The following is a 21,920-nucleotide window of genomic DNA, read 5'->3' on the forward strand; positions in this document are numbered from 1 at the left end:
GTCAGAAAGAGAAAGACAAATACCATATAAGATCACTTATATGTGGAATCTAAAATATGACACAAATGAACTGATCTACAAAGCAGAAATAGAATCACAGACATAGAGAATAGATTTGTGGGTGCCAAGGGGGAGGCACGGTAGGGGAGGGATGGACTGGGAGTTTGGAAGTTAGCAGATGCAAACCATTATATGAAGAATGGGTAAACAATAAGGTTGTACTGTATAGCACAGGGAACTATATTCAATATACTGTGGTAAACCATAGTGGAAAATAATATAAAAAAGAATATATATGTGTGTAACTGAATCACTGTGCTATACACCAGAAATTAACACAACATTGTAAATCAACTATAGTTCAATAAATAAATAAATAAACCAGTAAATATAGCCACAAGGCTCTTCAGTTGGGTCCAAATGGTTTAGTTAGGTTAAAAAGGGGGGAAAAAGGCAAATAAACACTGAAAATTAGTCATCTGCTGACAACACCCATACTTTACAACAATGATTCAGCAAACCATTTAAAGTGAACTGCAACAGCTTTTAATCAGTTTCTTATGAAAATACATGATTCAATTTGGGCTTTCAAATGACTTTATCAATCATTTCCACAGTTCCAGGAATACTAAAAAAAAATTAGTTCTTAGTACAAAAGGTTTGCCTATATTAACCTTCAACTCACCCAGACATCAAGAGGCAGCACCAGCTTTTCTATCAAAATGAGAAATATTAGCAGCTAAAAATATAACTATATGCAGAGGTAGCAAAACTTCTTTAAAATATTATTACCCACGAACTATGACAATAGTTGTGATTTTTCTTCTTCAGAGGAAAGGAAAGAAGCAGCTAATAATCTAAGTGTGTGCAAAGGCGGTGAAACTTTTAAAAGGTATTACTATGGAATGTTGATGCTTTCAAATTGTGGTGCTGGAGAAGACTCTTGCGAGTCCCTTGGACAGCAAGGAGATCAAACCAGTCAATCCTAAAGGAAATCAACCCCGAATATTAATTGGAAGGACTGATGCTGAAGCTCAAATTCTTTGGCCACCTGATGCAAAGAATCAACTCACTGGAAAAGACCATGGGATGCTAGGAAAGACTGAAGGCAAATGAAGAGGGTGGTAAAGGATGAGATGGTTAGATAGCATCACTGACTCAATGTACATGAAACGAGCAAACTCTGGGAGATAGTGAAGGACAGGGAAGCCTGGTGTGCTGCAGTCCATGGTGTCGCAGAATCAGACATGACTTAGTGATGAACACACACACTCTGGATTAATGGCAATAGTTGGGATTTCCCTTTTTCAGAGGGTAAAGACCAAAATTACAGCCATCTTTCCCACATCTCCCAAAGATTTGAGTCACAGGGTTTATTTGTGTTGAAAACTAGAGTTATCAACAGCTTGAAACCTAAGCAGACTGCGTCAGCATTTCAGGACCACCTGGGACCAAGGAGGTGGGGGCTGGGAGATTTCCAGATGGATTGTAAGACAATTCACTGATATTTACATAACGAGAATAAATGTTTTTCCTAAGATAGCATTTCCCTTCAGTGTCTTGAGACCACCAGCAAAAGAGGGAGGTACAAAAATTCTATTAATAATCTTTGTTTTTATGGCTTTGGCATTTATTAACTAATGGGGGCTGTTTATTGGGTCATAAACTTTACTAATGGGCATATTATCTCTAAATTATAAATCTCCTTCAGTATATGGCTGTTATAAAAAGAATAATTATATAAAGTGTCTGTATGACTACAATGTATCATGTTTATCCACATGACTCTTATAATGGCCATTTAATTGCTAATTGTGGACTTGTTCTGTGAATAATCAGGGCAGTGACACACACATGTATGTATCAGAACAAGCAGCTGTCATCCTACAAACTCAGGAGCATATCACTGGCTTGCTTCCTTCCCTTTTCTCCTCCCACTTCTCAAATGAACTTTATTACAAGCCTGTACCAGGGCTAAATTATCTACACATTTAAAATCTTGAGGGAAAGACAACTGACTGAAGAGTTGAATAGGTAAGTGACAAATGTGTCAGCCTGAAAAGTTCCAGGAAAGTGTCATCCTTCTAAAAGCTTGCTCTCTGGGGAATGGAAAATCTCAAAGTGACAAAATAGCTTGGCACTGTCAGCTGTCTTAAAAAAAAAAAAAAAACCTGGGACAAAAATCAAGAAGTCAAAATTAGACTCTATGGGTAAATGGTTCTAGTATATAAATTGAGTATTCGAGTTTATTGGAAAATCCTATGAGATCTATTTTAACAATGGCACATGGAGAACTATCCTAGGTTTATATATAGAAATGGTTTACTGATGAACTTCAAATTTTAAAAATGAAGCAGTCATTGTTGTCGAGCAAAGTGGCACATCTGAGTGTCAAGAAGCCAGCTCATTTCTAGGCAAAACACTGCAAACGTAGAGTGAAAGAATAAGAAGATAGAAGGGGCCCTTGAGATGCCGTCAGTTCCTCTTCCTCCTCTCAGAGCAGTCCCTGGGTCAGTGTGAGAGACCCTTCTCCACAGGCTTCCATCATCTCTAAAAACACCAGGCAACTGGTTTTATGATACTCAGCACCCAACACTGAAGAACGGGGTAGATTGAGACAAACGTCTCACAGTGAATTCCCAGAGGTCTGTGATTATGAGGTGTAATCAAATGTATACTACATGACAAAAGTTCTGCTGAGACTCATAATGTATAGTCCTAGAAGAAAAAGAGAACTAGAGAAAAACAAAAGGGAAACATGTTACAGTCTTAGAATATTAAAACTTCTGGGTGGTTATGTATGTGTACATAATGAACCAAAAAAAACCTCTCAGGGTCCTCAACATTCACATCCTTAAATACTTCAGATATAATACAGTTTTGGTCATACTATAATTACATACACATGCATCAACCCACTCCAGTATTCTTGCCTGGGAAATCCCATGGATAGAAGAGCTTTGTGGGCTCTAGTCTGTGGGGTTGCTAAAGAGTCAGATACAACTTAGTGACTAAACAACAACAATATATCCTAAATTGTGTAAGTTTAAAAAGAATAACTGCATATATTTTACTTTCTCAAATTGTGTGTGTGTGTGTGTTTGTATGTTGTAGGGGAGGGGTCTTTTTTCTTCTTGTAGCTTTGTTAATTTCAGAAAAAATAAATACCTTCACTCTACAGAGGTTTAAGGATTATTTTGAAAAGGTGAGTTGCTACAAAGTTTAATTATGTAAGTAATAAGTGTCTGTCAAAAAGATTTCAAAAAATGTTTAATAGAATCACAACTTATTGTTCTGATATAATTTGATTTTATATTGTCTTATATAGCTGTCAAAAGACATTTTCTTTTTGTGCTGTAATGAATCAAATTACATTGGATAGAAAATTCCTGTAAGATTCTTGGTATTAATAAATCACACATATAATAAAAATGCTCAATGTTTCTTTAAATGGCATTTTTAATAGTGCAGGTACATCAGCAATATGAGGTTCTGAAAACCTGAAATGACAAAAGGAGATTAATTTTGGAATATGGATTTTAATTCAATATGAACCTTGTCTCTTTTGTTTAATGGAATTATATCTACTGAAATAAACTTGGCAAAAATTAAAGCAGGAAATTAGAAAATCAAAGAAAGTTAACCAAAACTGCATGGTTACTACTCATCTACGCCAAACACATCCTTTAAAAGGTTTAAATAGTAAATGTATTTCACAGGAATAGGTGATGGCATTCCAAGCCACTCATCTTCACATCTCTGGGGAAAAAAACACAAAGAAGGATATAATTAGAACTACATTTGAAACCGCAGTTTTATAAATGCAACATCAAATTGTTTGTTCCTTGTCATTTATATAAGCTCTTGGCTAAGTAGTTTATTTTCCAAGCAGACATTTCATTGACTTTCAGATCATCAGGACTCTGCAATAGATTGCATTCTTATACTCGATCCTTTGTCCTTCCCTGTATTAGAATTATATATACTGTGCTCTTTGCCATGTGAATTTCCCGAACCTCCTATGGCATCCTGTTTCCTAAGGAGTCCTTTTTCCCTTTGACATGAATTTGGCCACATGACTGGCTTTGGCCTATGTCATCCTAGCAGATATACCACAGACAGAGGCCCTAATGTGCTAGAATGGTTTGGCTTGGCCTTTGTACCTCTGCCATCACCATGAGAAGAACATGGCCCAAGATGCTGCTGGTCCCAGAACCACACAGGTGGAGAAAGCCCCCACACATGCATGTACGATACATCATGGGCTTCCCAGGTGGCTCGGTGGTAAATAATCCATTTGCCAATGCAGAAGACCTGGCTTCCATCTGTGGGTGGGGAAGATCCCCCGGAGAAGGAAATGGCAACCAACTCCAGTATTCTTGCCTGGAAAATTCCAAGGACAGAGGAGCCTACTGGGCTACAGTGCATGGACTCGCAAAGAGTTGGACATGACTGACTGCGTGCATGCGTACACACACACACACACACACACATATTATGTGATACATATATGTGTATATATATTTGTTAAACAACTTCACTCTAAGGAGGTTTAAGAATTATTTGGCTAAGGTGGCTTGTAACAAAATGCAATTATGTAATAATAAACATGTCAAGGAGATTTCAAAAATCTTGTATATATAAATCTATATACACATACTTTTATTTATGCTGCAATGGCTAATTAATATTATTATCAATGGCGGGGGGGGGTGATTCCATAACTACATCTACCTCTTTTTCTATTGTCAAGGTTAATCGTTGTATATAAGAGCTGTTAAATCTTTCCTAGTGCCAAATTAGTATCTGGAGTCACAAGGTACCACAGAAATACAGGTAAGGGCTCCATAATTCTATGTGATGTGGAAGCAACCTGAAAGTGATATTTCACTTGGGCTTTATAGGATGAGGAACAGTTTGTTGATGTGTTGTTTAGCTACTAAGTTGTGTCCAGCTCTTTGTGACCCCATGGACTGTAGCCCTTCAGGCTTCTCTGTCCATGGGATTTCCCAGGCAAGAATACTGGAGTGGGTTGCCATTTACATCTCCAGGGGATCTTCCCAATCCAAGGACCGGCATCTCCTGCATTGCAGGCAGATTCTTTACCATTGAGCCACCAGGGAAGTCTTGAGCAGCAAGCAGTTAAGCAAGGGATTAAAGTGATGAAGGCTATTCCAGGCATAGAGAATAGTATAAGCAAAGGCCTGGAGACCTAAAAAAAATCTATTTTCAAGAAAGGGTGAGTATCCTGGTTGGTCTGGGGTACACAGTACAAAGCGAGAAGAGAGGCAGTTGGAAGGAAAAGGCGGGGCCAAACTTGAGGCCTTCTGTGCTAGTTTATGCTTTATGCTATGGCTAGGGAAAGTCAACGGTGGATCTCAGTGAAACTGGATTAGAAGTTTATTAGGTAACTCACTGGATGTATGAAGAATGAAAGGAAGGAGGACAATCACTTTGGAGGTTACTGCAATAATCCTAGGGAGAGATGACTATGCCATAACCAGTGCAGCTGAGCCTGGGGTGAATAAGAACTAAATCTGAAAGACTCTGCCGCAGTAGAACATACAATACCTGGAAGGTGATTGATGGGAAGTGGTGATAAAAGAAAAAGGTCAAGTTATAGGTTGAATTGTGTCCCCTCAAAAAAGACATGTTGGAGTCCTAACCCTCTGATATTTCAGAATTGCAGATGTAATTAGCTTGATGCAGTCATCCTGGAGTAGGTTAGGCCCCCTAATTCAATATGCTCAATGATCTTATAAACTAATACAGATAAGGATGGTTCTAAGACTTCTAAATTTGGTAACAGCTGATGATGTCTGTATTAGTTTCCTAGGGCTTCTGTACCAAATTACCACAAACTGAGAGGCTTAAAGCCACAAAATGCATTCTGTCACCGTGAAGAGACCAGATGTCCAAAATCCAGGTGCTGTCAGGGCTGGTTCTTCCTGGACACTCTAAGGGAGACTGTCCCATGCCCCTCTCCTAGCTTCTGGGAGTTGATGGCTATCCCTTGAGTTCCTTGGCTTGTAGATACATCACTCCATTCTCTGCCTCTATCTTGTTCTCCGTGTGTCTGTGTGTGTCTCTGTCATCACATAGCCTTCTTATGACAACAATTACTGGATTTAGGGGCCACTCTAATCCAGTATGAGTTCATTTTAACTTTTAGTAGGTGTTTTAATTGTATCTGCAAAGATCCCATTTCCAAATAAGTTCACATTCTGAGGTTTTGGGTAGACAAGAATTGAGTGATGTGGTGGTGGGGGGGGCAACATGGTAAAGAAAATGAAAAAGCACAAAGAAGATAAGTTTTAAACATTTTTAACTGGGAAATAATGATCATGGGGAGAAACTAAGCTCAGTTTGGGACATTTTAATTTGAGGTACCCCTAAGACAGCAAGGTAAAGATTCTGGTAAATATCTGGAAACAGGGTTCTGTATAGCACAGACCTAAACTCCAGAAATGGGCACAGAGGTGGAAGTCACTGAAACATGGGTTACATGTAAAAGTGTGATAATTAATAATGATGATGTAGAATCAAAATCCAAAGAGCATCAGGAACTGGCATCTCTAACTGAAGCATAAATTCTTAGTTTAAGAGATGATTGATGATGACAATGATTATAAATTTACTGGTTATTCACTATATGACAGGTATTCTTTTAAGTGATATACTGAGCTATTTAATTGCTGCAGCTTAAAAAATTAATAAACAGAAACTTCAGTTAAATAGAGTCAGGAGACCAGAAGGGGAAGCCTCCATGCCCTTCATTATAAGCAGAACACAAGAGAAAAGGAGCAACTCCTCTTCTTTGCTGGTAAGGACACAGCCAATGAAAAGACATGGACCCTTTGTTTGCTACCACTTTTCCAATTTCCTTTTCCTCTCAAGTGTTCTCCTTCCCTTCCCATGAAGGAACTTGTACATGGCTTACCATGGCTGCAGACCCCCAAAATGCACTTCTCTTCCTGTTGTTGTTTAATCGCCAAGTCGTGTCTGACTCTTTGGGGCCCCATGGCAATTCTCTGATGATTGCAAATAAATTCATCTTCGCTGGAGAAGTATCCAGCAATCTATCTGATTTTAAGTCAACACCTGAATTTAGAAAAGGCACCAGAAATCAAATTGCCAACATCCGTTGGATCATCGAAAAAACAAAAGAGTTCCAGAAAAACATCTACTTCTGCTTTATTGACTATGCCAAAGCCTTTGACTGTGTGGATCACAACAAACTGTGGGAAATTCTTAAAGAGGTAAGAACACCAGACCACATCACCTGCCTCCTGAGAAATCTGTATGCAGGTCAAGAAGCAACAGTTAGAACTGGACATGGACAACAGACTGGTTCCAAATCAGGAAAGGAGTACGTCAAGGCTGTATCTAGTCACCCTGCTTATTTAACTTATATGCAGAGTACAGCATGAGAATGCTGGGCTGGATGAAGCACAAGCTGGAATCAAGATTGTTGGGAGAAATATCAATAACCTCAGATATGCAGATGACACTCTCCTTATGGCAGAAAGCTAAAAAGAACTAAAGAGCCTCTTGATGAAAGTGAAAGAGGAGAGTGAAAAAGTTGGCTTAAAACTCAACATTCAGAAAAATAAGATCATGGCATCTGGTCCAATCACTTCATGGCAAATAGATGGGGAAACAGTGGAAACAGTGACAGACTTTATTTTCTTGGGCTCCAAAATCCCTGCAGATGGTGACTGCAGCCATGAAATTAAAACTTTTGCTCCTTGGAAGAAAAGTTATGACCAACCTAGACAGCATATTAAAAAGCAGAGACATTACTTTGCCAGCAAAAGTCTGTCTAGTCAAAGCTATGCTCTTTCCAGTAGTCACGTATGGATGTGAGAGTTGGACTGTAAAGAAAGCTGAGTGCTGAAGAATTGATGCTTTTGAACTGTGGTGTTGGAGAAGACTCTTGAGAGTCCCTTGAACTGTAAGGAGATCCAACCATTCCATCCTAAAGGAAATCAGTCCTGAATATTCATTGGAAGGACTGATGCTGAAACTGAAATGCCAATACTTTGGCCACTTGATGTGAAGAACGGACTCATTTAAAAAGACCGTGATGCTGGGAATGATTGAAGGCGGGAGGAGAAGGGGACAACAGAGGATGAGATGGTTGGATGGCATCACTGACTCAATGGACATGAGTCTGAGTAAACTCTGGGAGTTTGTGACAGACAGGGAAGCTTGGCATGCTGCAGTCCATAGTGTTGCAGAGTTGGACATGACTGAGTGACTGAACTGAACTGAACTGAACTGAACAACAGCAGAAAACCCTAAGAGGTAGGTATTATTATGATACTCACCTACAGAAAAGGAAACTGAGGCAAGAGAAGGGTTAAGTAGCTTGTCTAAAGTCAAACTGCCAGTAAGTGGAGGAGTCTGGACCGTAACCCCAGTCTGAGGGCTCCAGAGCTCTGCTTATCTGCTGGGCTATCCCCCAAATCCCAGGGAAGGAGCGGGCCTGTTCAGAAGCAGCTGGCTCTCATCCTACATGGCTACATTTAGTCCCATCATTTTCAACAAGAATAATTAAGTAGAAAAAGCTGTGATTCTTGAAGGGACACTATACTTCTCTTTCAAGGATGCCTCCTGTTGGATGCTGTAAGTTGAGCCCAGACTACCCAACCAGCTGTGTAAAGAAGGAAATGACTATTCAGATGGATGATGGCTAAATCAACTCCTAGGGTGTGTTCTGTGTAATTCATACTACATGGAACTTCAAGAAATGTCTTTCCTATGCCCTAAAGTAGTAAATCACTGTGTGTCTGAATGTGCATATACAAAATGTGTGTGTATTTTATATGTGTGTATGTGTATATATATCTTTTTAATCAATGAAGGCTAAGATCAAGTCATTCAATTCAACTATTCAACATGTCCTCAAAAATTTCATTATAAGACTTTAAGCAATTTTCACTCTTAAGTAATAGAGTAGTTCCTCAGTATCTTGGCTCTAGGATCTCCTGCAGATACTAAAATCTAAGGATGCTCACGTCCCTTACATAAAATGGTGGAGTATTCACATATAATCTATGCATATCCTCCTGTTTATTTTAAATCATCTCTAGATTACTTAAAATACCTAATACTATGTAAATGTCATGGAAATAGCTGTAAATACAATGTAAACACTATGCAAATAGTTGGTGTGTGGCAGATTTAAGCTTTGCTATTTGGAATTCTCCAGATCTTTTTTTCGGAAATACTGTTGATCCATGGTTGGGTGAATCTGTGGATATGGAGAGCTGACTGTATTTCTTAATTTTACCATGTTATAGAAGAACATTGTACAAATATGTACATTCACAATCACTATTTCCTGATAGGTTTTTTTTTAAACAGAAGTTTTCAATACAAAAAAGAAACACATTATATAACATATAACATTACAATGAAATTATCTTCTCTCATGAAACAGGTCAGTATTAGAAGATCTTCATTCTTTATTTGGCAGCAAAATTTTTGAACTGTTTGGTTTAATTTTTGTTTGATTTTTGAGCAAAAAATCATGATTTAAATCCTAACAACAAGAGAAAAAGAAAGAGAAGAACTTGTATTGGAATAATGGTAACTCAAGAGTTTGGAGATGAGAAATTTATTAGCAAAAAGCCAAACCTGGATAAACGAAACTCAAGGAAAATGCCCTGAGATTTGAAGTTAAGGACAATTTAAGATGAAAAAATAATGTATGGGAGCAAAATCTGCCACCCCAAAATGTGCCTCTCTGGCATGAGGATTATTTTAAGTTGATTATTTTTAAGAAACAAAAGACTCAGGAAGAGCTTTTACCTCCCCCTTAACTGCCTAAAAGAATTTAGATAAAGGGTTTGTTCCAAGAGAGTAGGTAACTACGTGTGAAGTAGACAGGGAGGAACTGAGCAAAGTCTGCTTATTCAAATTTCTGTGTTCCATTGTTTCTGCATGGCCCAGAAAAGATTTCTTTACCAAACATTTGCTCTTTTCATCTTCCTGGGAATTGCTTCCTTCCCTTTCCTTTTGCAGTCCCAGACCCCTAACCCCTTCTCCTCGGTCCTTTAGTCAAGAATGACATCTATAACTCATTTTATCTGTCTTTGGAATCTCTTATATATGGATTCCCCATATATAAGCAATTTTTCTTTCTCCTGTTAATCCATCTTAAACTCATTTTAACTATTAAACCAGCCAAAAGAACCTAGAAGGGTGGGAGGAAATGATTTCCCACCCCCAACAACAATAGTCCATTTCTTTTAATTCTGACCACTTTAAATCCTGTGGCTCACACAATGCTTTCCTGACAGCTCCAGCTCCGCTATGCCCTTTCTCTAAAATCAATACCACTTCCCTCAAGTTTATTTCCCTTTGTCACTTTTCTCCAGGTTCTAGATGGAAATGATGTTTTCTGCCTAAATATCTGAGTTTGTAGTGCCTGAGGAACCTAATATTTATACATTGGCAATATGATCTGGTGATTTATAGTAAGAAATGTATATTTGGCTTTGTCCCCATTTCTGGCACAGAGCTCTTAAAACTCTTCAGTTCAGTCACTCAGTCTTGTCCAACTCTTTGCGACCCCATGGACTGCAGCACACCAGGCCTCCCTGTCTATCTCCAACTCACGGAGCTTATTCAAACTCATGTCCACCAAGTCAGTGATGCCATCCAACCATCTCATCCTCTGTCATGCCCTTCTCCTCCGGCCTTCAATCATTCCCAGCATCACGGTCTTTTTAAATGAGTCCGTTCTTCACATCAAGTGGCCAAAGTATTGGCATTTCAGCTTCAGCATCGGTCCTTCCAGTGAATATTCACTGATTTCCTTTAGGATGGAATGGTTGGATCTCCTTGCAGTTTAAGGGACTCTCAAGAGTCTTCTCCAACACCACAGTTCAAAAGCATCAATTCTTCAGCACTCAGCTTTCTTTACAGTCCAACTCTCACATCCATACATGACTACTGGAAAGAGCATAGCTTTGACTAGATGGACTTTCGTTGGCAAAGTAATGTCTCTGCTTTTTAATATGCTGTCTAGGTTGGTCGTAACTTTTCTTCCAAGGAGCAAGAGTTTTAATTTCATGGCTGCAGTCACCATCTGCAGGGATTTTGGAGCCCAAGAAAATAAAGTCTATCACTGTTTCCACTGTTTCCCCATCTATATGCCATGAAGTGATGGGACCAGATGCCATGATCTTAGTTTTCTGAATGTTGAGTTTTAAGCCAACTTTTTCACTCTCCTCTTTCACTTTCATCAAGAGGCTCTTTAGTTCTTCTTAGCTTTCTGCCATAAGCGTGGTGTCATCTGCATATCTGAGGTTATTGATATTTCTCCCAACAATCTTGATTCCAGCTTGTGCTTCATCCAGCCCAGCATTCTCATGCTGTACTCTGCATATAAGTTAAATAAGCAAGGTGACGATATACAGCCTTGATGTACTCCTTTCCCAATTTGGAACCAGTCTGTTGTTCCATGTCCAGTTCTAACTGTTGCTTCTTGACCTGCATACAGATTTCTCAGGAGGCAGGTGATGTGGTCTGGTGTTCTTACCTCTTTAAGAATTTCCCACAGTTTGTTGTGATCCACACAGTCAAAGGCTTTGGCATAGTCAATAAAGCAGAAGTAGATGTTTTTCTGGAACTCTTTTGTTTTTTTGATGATCCAACGGATGTTGGCAATTTGATCTCTGGTTCCTCTGCCTTTTCTAAAACCAGCTTGAACATCTGGAATTTCACAGTTCACATACTACTGAAGGCTGGCTTGGAGGATTTTGAGCATTACTTTGCAAGTGTGTGAGATGAGTGCAGTTGTGCGGTAGTTTGAACATTCTTTGGCACCGCCTTTCTTTGGGACTGGAATGAAAACTGACTTTTTCCAGTCCTGAAGCCACTGCTGAGTTTTCCAAATTTCCTGGTATATTGAGTGCAGCACTTTAACAGCATCATCTTTTAGGATTTGAAATAGCTCAACTGGAATTCTATCACCTCCACTAGCTTAAAACTCTTGGAATGTCCTAAGTGATGACAGTCATAGGGTCTCGTTTCTTATGTTAATGTGACATTTTTGAAAAGCACCTTAATGATGGGGGCTGGTTGCCAAAGGAGCCAGCCACATGATTAGAAGGTTGGAACTTTCAGTGCCCCACCTCCACTCCCCACCCCATACCTCTAGGGTGGGGGCAAGGGGCTGAAAAGTGACTTCATTCACCAACAGCCAATGATTTACTCAATCATGCCTTTTTAATGAAACCTCCATAAAACACCAAATGTACAGGGTTTGGAGAGTTTCCAGGTTGGTGAACATGTAGAGGTGTGGGGAGAGTAGTTGAGCCCAGAGTTGAATGGAAACTCTGCGCCCTTGCCCCACAGTGCTTCACGCCTGTTTCCTCCATCTACCTGTTCCTGACTTATGATGTTTAGTTACTTCAGTCGTGTCCAACTGTTTGAGACCCTATGGACTGTAGCCCACCAGGCTCCTCTGTCCACAGGATTTCCCAGGCAAGAACACTGGAGTGGGTTGCCATTTACTTCTCCAGGGGATTTTCCCAACCCAGGGATTGAACCCGAGTCTCCTGCATTGCAGGCATATTCTTTACCACTGAGCTACCCGGGAAGCCATTCCTGATTTATATCCTTTCATAATAAACAGGTTCAGTTCAGTTCAGTTCAGTTCAGCTGCTCAGTCGTGTCTGACTCATTGCGACCCCATGGATTGCAGCACGTCAGGCTTTCCTGTCCATCATCAACTCTGGGAGCCTACTCAAACTCATGTCCATCAAGTCGGTGATGCCATCTGACCATTTCATCCTCTGTCGTCCCCTTCTCCTCCTGCCTTCAATCTTTTCCAGCATCAGGGTCTTTTCCAATGAGTCAGTTATTTGCATCAGGTGGCCAAAGTACTGGAGCCTAAACTTCAGTATCAGTCCTTCCAATGAATATTCAGGACTGATCTCCTTTAGGATGGACTGGTTGGATCTCCTTGCAGTCCAAGGAACTCTCAAGAGTCTTCTCCAACATCACAGTTCAAAAGCATCAATTCTTAGGCACTCAGCTTTCTGTATGGTCCAGCTCTCACATTCATACATGACTACTGGAAAAACCATAACTTTGACTAGAGAGACCTTTGTTGGCAAAGTAATATCTCTGCTTTTTAATATGCTGAATAGGTTGGTCATAGCTTTTCTTCCAAGGAGCAAGCATCTTTCAATTTCATGGCTGCAAGTCACCATCTGTAGTGATTTTCAAACCCAAGAAAATAAAGTCTGTTTCCATTATTTTCCCAACTATTTGCCATATTAAAAAATTAATTAATTGAAATAAAAAGCCTAGTTCCACATTCACATTAGCCATATTTTGCACTAGTCTGGTGGCCACTGTATTGGACAATGCAAATACAGAGCATTTCCATCATTACAGAAAATGCTACTGGACAGTGCTGGTCTAGACACTATCAGATCAGATCAGATCAGTCGCTCAGTCATGTCTGACTCTTTGCGACCCCATGAATCTCAGCACGCCAGGCCTCCCTGTCCATCACCAACTCCCGGAGTTCACTGAGACTCACGTCCATCGAGTCAGTGTATCCCAGCATAATTCCCAGTGGATATTAATAGTATACCAAATTACAGGAAAGGAATCTGACATCCAGAGTCTTTAAATCACTTATGCAAACTCCCAAAGTATTGAGGCTGGAGCTGAAGTCAGTCTGATTTTTAAATACCTATTCTTTCATCTATCAGGCTCTTCTTTGTACCCTGCATGAAGGAGAGAGTTAACCAATCAACAGATCCCTGATTTTACCATATGTTGGAAAATGTTGTAATTTTCTTAAAAGGGATTTTTGAAGAATATTAGTTCAGTTCAGTTCAGTCACTCAGTCGTTTCTGACTCTTTGTGACCCCATGAATCACAGCACACCAGGCCTCCCTGTCCATCACCAACTCCTGGAGTCTACTCAAACTCATGTCCATTGAGTCGGTGATGCCATCCAGCCATCTCATCCTCTGTCGTCCCCTTCTCCTGCCACCAATCCCTCCCAACATCAGGGTCTTTTCCAATGAGTCAACTCTTCGCATGAGTTGGCCAAAATATTGGAGTTTCAGCTTTAGCATCAGTCCTTCCAATGAACACCCAGGACTGATCTCCTTTAGGATGGACTGGTTGGACCTCCTTGCAGTCTAAGGGACTCTCAAGAGTCTTCTCCAACACCACAGTTCAAAGCATCAATTCTTCAGCACTCAGCTTTCTTCACAGTCCAACTCACATCCGTACATGAGGTTATCTAGTAAGTAAGTTGTTTTTTCTGAGTTATGTGAGCAGCTCAAGCAAATTACTCAAACCCAAGGAGGAGGACAATGAGTCAAGTATGGCTCAGATGGTAAAGCATCTGTCTACAATGCAGGAGACCTGGGTTCGATCCCTGGGTTGGGAAGATCCCCTGGAGAAAGAAATGGCAACCCACTCCAGTATTCTTGCCTGGGAAATCCCATTGATGGAGAAGCCTGGTAGGCTACACCCATGGAATTGCAGAGTCGGACACAACTGAGCGACTTCACTTAAGGAGGAGGACATGGGAACCTCCAATCCACAGGCCTTTGTTCGGAAGCACAGGTGACAACTTGGACTTGTGAATGACATCTGAAGGAAGAGAGGTAGTCCTGTAGGACTGAGCCCTTAGCCTGTGGGATCTGATACTATCTCCAGGTAGACAGTATTAGAATTGAGCTGACCTGTAGGAGACTCAGCTGTTGCTAAGAACTGCTTGCTATGGGGGAAAACACACATTGGAATTGGTACCAGAATTGCAACTAACCCCCAATTTCAGACAGATGTTCACAGTACTAGTTTAAATGGACTAACAGTAATCAAGTTAGGATCCAAAAGATGAAGGAAGCAGGACATAAGATTTAAGAAATTCAGGGGAATGGGGCATTAATAAAGTAGAGGGCAAAGGTATCTTCTTCATAATTTTGTCTGTAATTGGGTCCACCTAAAGGAATCACTCTGCATATAAGTTAAATAAGCAGGGTGACAATATACAGCCTTGGTGTACTCCTTTCCTGATTTGGAACCAGTCTGTTGTTTCATGTCCAGTTCTAACTGCTGCTTCTTGACCTGCATATGCAGAGTACATCTTTTGAAGTGCCAGGCTGAATGAAGCACAAGCTAGAGTCAAGATTGCCGGGAAAAATATCAATAACCTCAGATATGCAGATGACACTATCCTTATGGCAGAAAGCTAAGAAGAACTAAAGAGCCTCTTGATGAAAGTGAAAGAGGGGAGTGAAAAAGTTGGCTTAAAACTCAACATTCAGAAAACTAAGATCATGGCATCCGGTCCCATCACTTCATGGCAAATAGATGGGGAAACAGTGGAAACAGTGACAGACTTTATTTCTGGGGATCCAAAATCACTGCAGATGGTGAGTACAGCCATGAAATTAAAAGACGCTTGCTCCTTGGAAGAAAAGCTATGACCAACCTAGACAGTATATTAAAAAGCAAAGATATTACTTTGCCAACAAAAGTCTGTGTAGTCAAAGCTATGGTTTTTCCAGTAGTCAGTATGGATGTGAGAGCTAGACTATAAACAAAGCTGAGCGATGAAGAATTGATGCTTTTGAACTGTGGTGTTGAAGAAGACTCTTGAGAATCCCTTGGACAGCAAGGAGATCCAACCAGTCAGTTGTAAAGGAAATCAGTCCTGAATATTCACCAAAGGGACTAATGTTCAAGCTGAAATGCCAATACTTTGGCCACTTGATGTGAAGAACTGACTCATTGGAAAAGACCCTGATGCTGGGAAAGATTGAAGGCAGGAGGAGATGGGAATGACAGAGGATGAGATGGTTGGATGACATCACCGACTCTAGGGACAGGGGTTGAGTAAGCTCTGGGAGTCATGATGGACAGGGAAGCCTGGTGTGCTGCAGTCCATGGGGTCGCAAAGAGTTGGACACGACTGAGCAGCTGAACTGAACTGAAAGGAATCACGTGGCCAATCTCTTTTAGAGGTCTTTGGTAACATGGTAACCCACTCCAGTACTCTTGGAAAATCCCATGGATGGAGGAGCCTGGTAGGCTACACAGTCCATGGGGTCGCAAAGAGTCAGACATGACTGAGCGACTTCATTTTCTTTCACTTGGTAACATGAGAAATCCCCTCACTACCATTGCCTAATTGTTCTAATAAATCTGCAAATGTTCCAATCATTACATAATATTTATGACTGGGCAGTGAGTTAAAAATATTCTTTGTCCTCACTGACCTTCTATTCATCCCACGCTATAAAATTCGAAGAAAACTTCAGATTATATTGTTTCCCAGCACCACACAAGTTTTAAGTGGAAATAACTGCATGGTGATTTTACAACAGGACAGTTCATGTGCAGCAGTCAATCCCTCCTATTCTGGATGAGGATAAGCCTGCTTGTGTTTCTGTAAAACAGCCTCCCTAAAGGTGCAGGATCAGAATCTTAAATACCTGTATGTATCAGATGTTCTGCCATTATCCCTCCTGTTCCTCTCCCCCTTTCAACTTTGGTGCACACCAACCTAACCTCCAGCCATCAGCACCTGCCTTCCTCTGCCCGAGAGCTCCCCTTTGGCCTCTGGGGCCTGCTTTGGTTGTCCCTGTGACATGCCATGGGGACTTCCCAGGTGGTGCTAGTGGTAAAGAACCCTCTTGTCAATGCAGGAGACACAAGAGATGTGGGTTTGATCCCTGGGTTGGGAAGATCCCCTGAAGGGAGGGTCCAGCAACCCACTCCAGTATTCTTGCCTAAAGAATCCCATGGATAGAGGAGCCTGGCGGGCTACAGTCCATGGGGTCACAAAGAGTTGGACAGGATTGCAGTGACTTGCACGCACACGTGATGTGCCACAAGTGCCTGGGAATTCATTATTTCCCCCCACTTCAGCAGCAGCTGTCAAACGATGACTGACAGGAGTTGATGGAGGGGATAACCCTGATGTACATATCAGGTTACTGGATCCCTGTGTTTCCCACAGACATTAAGTCCCAGTCATTCCGATTTTTACTGGTTTGATAATATGCCTTATATTTCTGCTCTTCCATTTCTCACTTCCCCGCTCCCTTGCTAGCATTCCCTTCACTTTGTCCAAAAAACTATTTACACGCAAATCTGTTGTCTCTGAGTCAGCTTCCAGAGGAAGTCAAACAAAGATAGTATGCAATTTTGTATTTATCAAAATTAATAGAATGTCTATGAAAGTCCCGGAACAGCTTGGAACAAAGCAACTTCTTGACAAACTGTGGATGGATCCAGAGTCTCCAGTGTGACTGCCAGATGACTCTAGAGACAGTACCTAAATCTCAAAGCAAAATTCAGTGTAATCTGGAGCGTAAACAGTATGTGCCACATAGCATTTTCTGGAAGAAGGAAGAACTACGAGATGCAGAGTGAAATTCAACAGTAATACAAAATCATGACTCTAAAATGGCTGGAAATCATTGTCTGCAAGACGGCCCCATGACATCTTTCAATCTGGCTGTCACTGGAGCTACTTAAGATGTCAGAGAAGTTGGCAATAAATTACTTGTTCATCAATGGTGAAAAAAAAACATAGCTGCCAATCTGTAAAACCACATATCCTTGAAATGGGAAGCAAAGATGGCACTGGATAGAAACCCAGTAAACAGCAGCTGCCCAGTGAGAACAGCAAAGCTGTGTGTGAGCTCATAGGCCCTGGATTTATTTGCTTTGACATTTTTAAAAGGAAATTTAATTGGATTATGTCTCCTTCTAGCTTAAAATTTTCTACTGTAGTACTGGCCACCAGATGCATACGGGAAAAAGATCAGGAGCCAATTAAATTCCACGCTTCACTGAAACAAGGTTATTTTTATTCCTCCCAAATGTAAGGCTGCTAGAGTCATGTTAGTGATTTCACTCTATTACTCCCCCTTCGCTCAATTTAAAAAAAAAAAAAGGATGCTTTTTATCTATGAATTTGTAGAAAAATCCAGTGCTGTATGAACTGAAATTGCTGCTTTCTTGGATTTTCTTTCTTCTACTAGGTTGACATGACCTCGGAAATAATCAAATTAAGTTGACAGAAATCATAAAAACAATTAAATTTCAGTAAATTAAATTGAAATTAATTTGAGGAAGAAATTTTGCAAATACTTGCTAAGATAATCAAGAGCATTCTGATGACATAAGGAAAATCTCATATATAAAACCAGGAGAACTGTTTATGTTTCTATCCATTTCTGTCTTTACTATAATGCCAATATTTCACAACTGCATTTCTTTGCCCTACACCAAGCTCCAGTAGAGTTTTCAACTGTGTGAGTATAGCTAAAAGTTGTTACTTTTAAACAAGAAAACCTTTCCTTGAAATTGCATTACAGGGCAAGTAAAGTTTTCAAGGAGACATGAATTTTTTTAGTTTTAGTGATAAGCTTATTTATACCATTCAAGTAGACATCACCAAACCTTTTAAATGACAGTGGATTCTGGCAGTATTGTTCCCTACTAGGTCATTGCTTTGTGTTACGTAATCAGTATGTGTTTACCAGGTATTTTTCAAATCTAATGAGAATGACTGAAAGTGTTAGCTGCTCAATCATGTCTGACTCTTTGTGACCCCATGGACTGCACCCACCAAGCTCTTCTCTTCTGTCCATGGGGATTCTCTGGGCAAGAATACTGGAGTGGGTATCTGTTCCCTTCTCCAGGGGATCTTCCCGACCCAGGGATTGAACCTGGGTCTCCTGCATTGCAGGCGGATTCTTTACCATCTGCAACACCAGGTAAGATCAATGAGAAAGGTTAATAATCTTTTATTTCAACTGTTAAATTCAACCTGAAATATTAGACATAACTTTGCTTAAAGAGTTGGCACTAGCCCTTGACTACATAATCTAGACCTTTAGGAATGCCTTTGAGTCTTAGCTTCCTATTTATAAATTGGTAATGATACTTATTGCCACAATACGGTTGGGAAAATAAAATGCCACAGGGTATTCCACCCTCTAAATACCAAAAGATCTTCAAGTCGGGTGTCCAAAGATAGATACCAAGGTGTACCCTACTGTTCCTTATTCTACAATACCAAGGCTATATATCATCCTGTCGTGACAATAGAAAACTTCAGAGCCAATTGCTAATGTTTCTGCAATGCCAGTGCTCATAAAAAGAAGCCACATCCAATTTTTCTCAGAAATGTCCAAAGATAAGATGCCAGTCACACAGTGTGAATTATAAAGTTTATATGAGATCCGATTTAGCGTTATTTTTTAAAACGTGACTTCTGAGATTAACCAAGCAGGCTCTAAACAGTGGGACCTTTTTTGCCAGTTTTACAGTTACCATCTGTGAGCAAGCACAATAGAATGGAACTGGGGTCTCTAGGCCGTGACAGCTCTAGGCAACATGCTGAGACCATAGATAGTCACACAATGGAGTGAGAATTAAATTACTCCAATGGCTGAGGTGGGGCCAGGCAGAGGCCCAGCTAAGGCAGCTCCTGAGAATCCAGGCTACAGGCCACACTCAGCAGCCCTGGTGGGTGACAATAAGTTTCCACCCATCCACACAGGGAAAGTTCTCACCAAATCAAAGCTGGGCTAGCTACTTACCATGGTCCTCTCTGAGAATTCTGCTTTTTTGTTGTTGGTCCCCAGTTCTATCAGCTGACGCTATGTGAGGATCACACATAGGTGAGTCCTACTGGAGTCAGAGGGACCAGTCCTGACATCCAGCAGACCAAGCTTCAGGAGCTGTTAGTCTCGACTTGGCCTTAAACATCGGCTGTGACGTTTGCTCACCAGAGCACAAGTCTTTACTCTGGTAACAGACTGTGCTGGCTCTTTCTCCATTTGTCCCCCAAGACCCATCTTCTGCCCTTCACACCAAGCTCTCTGCCCTGGGAGGCTGACCTCTGCAGATTACACCACTTCTTGAGCTTCCTTGTTCTCTACCTTCCGGGTGGGTCCAGCCAATGGGAAGCAGTGAGAGATAGGAGTATGGATTCTACTTCCTCTCTCCCTGCTCTCTCCCTACCTGCTGCCACTGCTACAGCACTTCTACTGGGCTCCAATAAGACCAGTCCCTCCCTGCTTCTCCAGACCTAGGGAGGGTAAAGGCTTCCCACTCCAGCTAGGCCCTGAGCACTTCACTGCCCAAATTGGTTCCCTTGACCTTACACACTCCTCTGTCAATAGCCCCTGTATTAAATCCATACCCCGACTCCTCTATGAGAGCTGTGAGTCTCGAGCTAGAACCTCAGTGGTATAGGGACTTAGCCTGCTCTTTCCCCTGGCCAGGGCTGAAGGTTTTCGTTCAAGCCTGCTGACTGGCCCCCTCTGGTTGCTCAACAGTCCTAACCCCTGGATTCCCCAGCACTGTGCTCCCTGTTCTGGGGAGCCTCCCTGCTAGAGCTCCCTGATATGCTGCCCCTCTAATCCCTAGTCTTGTGTAGCAGACCACTCCCCTACTCAGCTTCTGGTTGGCTAAAGCTCATGGTCCTGTTCCTCTTTTTTTGGTCCCTCACTGCTCCCATTCACTGCAGTTAATAAAGCTTGGGAAGGTGTCCCAAATCCCCACCCCTACCATCCACCCTATCCGTTCATGCTGATGCAAACAGAACTGGTACTGAATCTAGTACTGGGACCTGCCTAGCTTTCATCAGCTTCACAGTCTCTTTTCATTTCTCAGTAAGATCCCCATTTCAGGGAAGACACCCTGCTAAGTGTACAGTGATCAGCCCAAGAGTATAGTTACCCACCCAGGTTTCGAGTGGTGGCTGGTGCCAGTAACTTCTAGAGAGGTGTTCATGATACCTCTGGAACTTCAGCCAGAGCTGACTCGTCCAGCTCATACACTGGGGGAAGCATGCAGCTGCCCCACTGCTGGCCTCCACCAGGGCCACACTTCCACACAGGAGCTCAGCCTGCCATTCCTTGTTCTCAACAGAATTTTAATCTGTCACATCACAATCAAGGCTGGGTCACTTTCACAACCTGGTGGATCTTGTCCTAAAGTCCCACATTCAGTGTTTTGGCTACAGCAGACTCTCTAAGTATTGGCAATCCCCAAAGCTCTAAGTGAGAGGCTTTCTTTGCCTGAGTGGGCCCCACAGACCTACACATCTGGTCCAACTCCTCAAGCATAACCACTTCCTCTTCCATAACCATGGCATCTTCTAGCATGTCAGTTCCCTGCCATGTGTGAAAGCTCAGAGAGTAACAGAAGATCAGGAGCATGGAGAAGACTGTGCCACAGGCCAGGGCCCCAGTTCATACCAAGAATAATCAAGAGTGGTTGGCTGCCAAGACATGATCCATCTAGAATGCTCTTGAGTAAGGACTTGGTGGTCCAGCCTCTAGAAGACCCTTCGGGGATTGCTTCAGCTACAGAGCTGTCCTGACTGCAAAGAGCAACTCTACCCTTTCTAACTAATTTCTAACTCATTTTTGACTCATTGGAAAAGACCCTGATGCTAGTAAAGATTGAAGGCGGCAGGAGGAGAAGCGGATGACAGAGAATGAGATGGTTGGATGGCATCAGTGGCTCGATGGACATGAGTTTGAGCAAGCTCTGGGAGTTGGTGATAGACAGGGTGTGCTGCAGTCCATGGGGTTGCAAAGAGTCGGACACGACTGAGTGACTGAACTTCACTTACCCTTTCTAAACCAATGCACAGGGATAAAGTCCAGGTCATTTTGGCCTAACTAACTCAGGATGGCTCTGAGAAGCCATTCTAGCTCCAGAGTTCCCTGTGGACCAGCAAAGGCTGCCTTTGGATCTGCATCAAAGCTCAATTCTCCCTCTGTGCACTCCAATGTCCCCCCTCTCCCTCCCATAGGTATTGATACCAAGGACATTTCCAAATAAACATCCTGCACATTAAACTCCATCTGCTTCCTGGAGAAGCCAACCTGTGACATAGC

The 21,920-nt window shown here is 41.6% G+C and overlaps 1 protein-coding gene across 3 annotated transcripts in view; it reads right to left on the reverse strand.

The window, feature by feature from the left end:
• Nucleotides 1-3,441: 3,441 nt before the first annotated feature.
• Nucleotides 3,442-21,920, reverse strand: part of EFHC2 (EF-hand domain containing 2) — a 238,223-nt gene continuing 219,744 nt past the window's right edge. For all 3 annotated transcript variants that reach the window (XM_086386696.1, XM_086386695.1, XM_086386694.1), the window contains one exon: nucleotides 3,442-3,759. In XM_086386696.1, coding sequence (XP_086242822.1) covers nucleotides 3,661-3,759 — 99 coding nt within the window. In that variant the 3' untranslated portion in view covers nucleotides 3,442-3,660. The remainder of the gene's footprint in view (nucleotides 3,760-21,920) is intronic.

This window comes from Bos grunniens, chromosome X (genome assembly GCF_055505025.1).
Source record: "Bos grunniens cultivar Pamir isolate PY7600 chromosome X, Bosgru_T2T1.0, whole genome shotgun sequence".
Lineage (NCBI taxonomy): Eukaryota > Metazoa > Chordata > Mammalia > Artiodactyla > Bovidae > Bos > Bos grunniens.